This window comes from Diospyros lotus, chromosome 5, assembly GCF_014633365.1.
Source record: "Diospyros lotus cultivar Yz01 chromosome 5, ASM1463336v1, whole genome shotgun sequence".
Taxonomy (NCBI): domain Eukaryota; kingdom Viridiplantae; phylum Streptophyta; class Magnoliopsida; order Ericales; family Ebenaceae; genus Diospyros; species Diospyros lotus.
Window position 1 is genome coordinate 9,988,603 of NC_068342.1, and position 4,088 is coordinate 9,992,690.

General features: G+C 35.3%; 1 protein-coding gene across 1 annotated transcript; it reads left to right on the forward strand.

Annotated features, from left to right (window-relative positions):
• The first annotated feature begins 598 nt into the window (after positions 1 to 598).
• Positions 599 to 3,142, forward strand: LOC127802309 (pyrophosphate--fructose 6-phosphate 1-phosphotransferase subunit alpha-like). Its single transcript, XM_052338040.1, has 3 exons — positions 599 to 774; positions 2,100 to 2,213; positions 2,714 to 3,142. The coding sequence occupies exons 1-3, from the start codon at positions 727 to 729 to the stop codon at positions 2,837 to 2,839; spliced, it is 288 nt and encodes a 95-aa protein (XP_052194000.1). The 5' UTR covers positions 599 to 726; the 3' UTR covers positions 2,840 to 3,142.
• The last annotated feature ends 946 nt before the right edge of the window (positions 3,143 to 4,088 follow it).

Here is a 4,088-nt window from a genome sequence, read left to right on the forward strand (position 1 = left end):
TACATTAAGTAATTGAGATTTTAAACAATATTATTTGCCCTTAATATTCGTGAGAGACCTCTTTTCTAGGTTGTAAAAATTCAAAATTGAGGGTGATTTAATTAAACGACCAAATTAAAAGTAACTTAGTTAAACAAATTGAGTCTACAAATGATACTTTACAAGATTATAATCCTTGGCTATAACCAATAACTAGAGAAAACTTAGATAACAAATTCTTTGTTGTTCTAATTAAATTAATGCTCTAAATTATTATTAAAAGTAAATAATTTGTACAACTCTAATGATAGTACGTATGTGTCTTAACACAATTTAAGTGAGTGTGATTCATAATTTCTTTAGCGATTATTTTTCATTTATATATGGTCAAGACTTTATACAATTGTATTCTCCAAAAGGGGCACATAAATTATGACTTAAATAAAATGTTGACGTGTCCTGAGCGCTGAGAGTAAATTCATATTGATGATAGTATTTTTGTTAATTGCATTACAATTGTATTTTGCTTAGTTCCTCGTTTAGCTTATGGGCTGGGCTTTTTACCCATTATTGGCCCAATTCTCTGGTCCTTTTATCTCTCTCTCTCTCTCTCTCTCTCTCTGTCACCATGCGGAGACCATAGAACGGAGCGCACGAAATGAGAAGAGTTGCGGACACGGCCAAGGCGTGTCACTTCTTGCAGATAACGTTTGAAATTCGAATTGCCCCTTAAAAACTTCAAATTCAATGAGTTCGTCATCCGTGGAATCACATACTTTGGCAGCTGAATCGCAGGTTCCATCCTCCGCCTTTAGATTCTCAGCATATTTCGTTCCTTGTTAGATCTACTCGCTCATCAAAATGGGCACTTAAACTGTATGTTAAAATGCCCCAAAGAGCGTTATAGTGTCTAACTGCTTATCCAGATCTTTATTCTTTGATTTCTCAGAAAGAGCTGTTACATGGATTTTAGGTTTTAGGTTAGTTGTGGTGCTTGAAGTGTCCAAGTAGGCTTAATTGTTTCTGTATATTTTATGTTGAATTTCTCCTGGTAGTCCAAATGGATATTTTGCTTGTTTGGTAATGGAAAGACATTTCAAGTCTCGTCCTTATCTTCATCTTCTTCTTAAACTCAGTATTAACGCTTTATCTTTCATTGTTGGCCTGAAGGCTGTTGAAGGAGGATTGCCTTAAGCAGCTAAAAGTAAAATTTTGTGAGATCCCACATTGGCATCGGTTTAAGAGTCCCTGTACACAATAAGTAAGAGAGGCCACCGGATGGGCACCTTTGTTAATCGGCTTCTTAGAATTCCTTCCTCACAAACTCGAAAAATTTTTAGTCCTTTTTTATTAGCTTATTTTCTATGGGCATTCTTTTTTCCAATATAGTAATATGCCCTATATTTGTTATGGTTGCCCAGGGTGGGAGATTGATGGATGTTGAATAACAATCCAACTTTGTTCCTGACCATCTACTTGAAAATTGCAAGTATTTTACTTACTTTTTCTACTATTCGTTTAAAGAAAAATAAATGTAAAAGATTGTGAGGTGGGAGATCAATATGAAACATCATTTTTGACTTAGTTTTTGATGTTCTTGTTGAAGTTTGTGTTCGTAATAGTATTTTTGTTAATTTTCTATTGGTTGTTTGTGTGGGAATTCTACAGTAAACAGATTTAGCAATTGAGATCAAAGAAAGGAGGAGAACAGAGAAGAACAGAATTCATTCCATCTCTTGAAATCAAACTTTTAACTCATACAATGAAACTAAGTTCAGCTTTTATTCAGCTAGATCTATATGTAACTAACTCTCTGTTACAACTTGTACATGGCATAACAGATTAGTTTAGTTAGTAAACCAAAGGTAACAAACTGAACTAACACAAGTAAAGCTAAACTGACTACTACACGTTAACTTGAGTCCTGTAGCTGAGCCTGAGTTAGTTGAGCTAAGCCACTGTACCCACATTTGGCTTTACAGTTTGAATGTAGAACCCCTCATACACAGCATCTATGATGCATTTCTCATATATGTGTATTGCATGTTTTGATGTTTTCACATGAAGTAGTTAATCTGAGTGAGAATGATGAGAAGCTTTTGATGAATGTCATCTGCCAGAATTATACTTTCTTTCAATCTGGACGAGAACTGGACATGAAGGCCATTAATTTGTGTTTGCAAGACCAGGAGTACATTGGGAACATAAAGAAGGTGCAGGTTTATCTTGATAAGGTAAAGCTTTTAAACCACTGTTCTTTGTTCATCTTGCTTTCTTCTTTGCTGCTCTAGCTTGCATTGAAGTTGGTCAGATAGACAGTTGCATGTCATCTGAACAGCAGACTGATACGATAATCAAACTTCATCATGAGCCACATAATAATTTTTCTACTCTGACAGTCTGAAGGCTATAAAACTGCAGGTTTTTACATTGTACGTCTAAATTTATTAATTTGGCTTGTTGATATCCACATGATAGTGAAATGATCAAACATCTTCTTTAACTTGATCACGATGAACATCAGCCTTTGATTTCATTGTGCAGTTTGCCCCCCATTGGCCGTGTAATTTACCAGTCACAACTGACTTTATGGCCTATGACTCGGGTTCGGGCAACTTGAGTTTTGCGTGCATTACAGTCTCTTATTTGGCTGTTCATCCTAAGCATAAAATACTAGACATCAAATTCTGTTTTTATAACTTGAGTACTTGCTGTTGCATGTTCTGATGCACAGATGAAAAAGATTGTGAGACCAGGTTGTTCACAAGAAGTCCTGGATGTGGCTGTGAGTTCCATGTCCTCACTTGTCAGAATCCTGTCGGTGACGTCTCCCACACCCAAACCACATGCCTCGCTTTGAACAGACTTCCTCGCTAATGTTGTGTTGTGATGCTTGAGAATTAAGGCAGGGGACCAGGGTAGAAGGTTGTTGCTACTATATATTTAACTTTTAGTGGTTAATGCCCTTGTTTACCAGAATTCATGTAAAGAGCAGTTTAAAGAATTACCCGTGTCCTTAAATTTGCCTATTTGAAATATATGAAATTGTAATATATTTTCAAACTTTAATGCTTAGAATATGGGGAAATATGCAAATCACTTCCCAATTAATGACTTTTCAAATGTATGATGAATCCATTCCCTGCCTTTTACTTGATATACTTATGCCAAACCCATGCAAGTTATCTTTGACAGTTTTAGGCACAAATTCTTCAAATTGTAGTGTGGTTTTGGTGCAACCTGGTTGGTAATAGTCTCATCTTTTCTTTTTATGGCCTATGCGAGGGAAGTTTTCATCTTTATTTCCGATGTCTATAGTTTATTGCTCCTTTTCAAGGCTTTTTAATGTTTAAAATTCACCTTGTGATATTTGAGAGCTTTGTTTATTAGAATTGTTTTATGAATGTTAATTATAATGTTTTATTTTGATGTAGCATTCCTTTAGGAAGAAATTATTGTCATGTTTTTAATTTTTTTTTTCTTTTAGAGAGGTCCAAAGAATAAATTGTACATAAAAACTAGAATGATTTTCTTATTCAGTATCAGGTTGATCTAATAATACCAGAGTTTTCATTTAATGAATTTATGGAATATTGTTAAAAAAAAAAATATTCTCACAAAGTTTCGAGATAAGAGGAAAAGAAAATTGTCCCATGCAATCCGAGCACTAGCACAAGCGTTGAGGACAATTTTCTAGATTTCTGTGGGAGTGGTCGTCCGTTCTATTACTATTACTAAGGTTACAAAACAGAATTGGAAACTGACTTAAGAAGAATGATGAGTGATTTATAAAGGGAGACCCACCAAACCACATGAATTACCTCGTACAACCCAAAAGTTCCGTCGTCTGTGTCTTAGGTTAATTTTGAGCATTACTGTCTCTCGCTTTCGTAGATAAAATAATTAATGGAAGGAGGAAAAGGCATATCGAAAGATGTGTATTACTTCAGTCTGGACCATGAATAGGCTGGAGAGCCCAAGTGTTTGGCCCACAAATAACATTGCCCAGCTGGATAATCCCATAAATCTCAATCTCTTAACAGACCCCAGAATTCAAGAACCCTAATGCTACTTCATTCGTACAGCTTAGTGCCACTAACTCAATCATG

Bases quoted from the DNA above. Each gene is read 5' to 3' on its own strand.
- LOC127802309 (XM_052338040.1), top strand. From the start codon at position 727: ATGAGTTCGTCATCCGTGGAATCACATACTTTGGCAGCTGAATCGCAG. The intron at 775-2,099 runs GTTCCATCCTCC...GTCATCTGCCAG, and splicing joins CTTTGGCAGCTGAATCGCAG to AATTATACTTTCTTTCAATC. The intron at 2,214-2,713 runs GTAAAGCTTTTA...TCTGATGCACAG, and splicing joins TGCAGGTTTATCTTGATAAG to ATGAAAAAGATTGTGAGACC.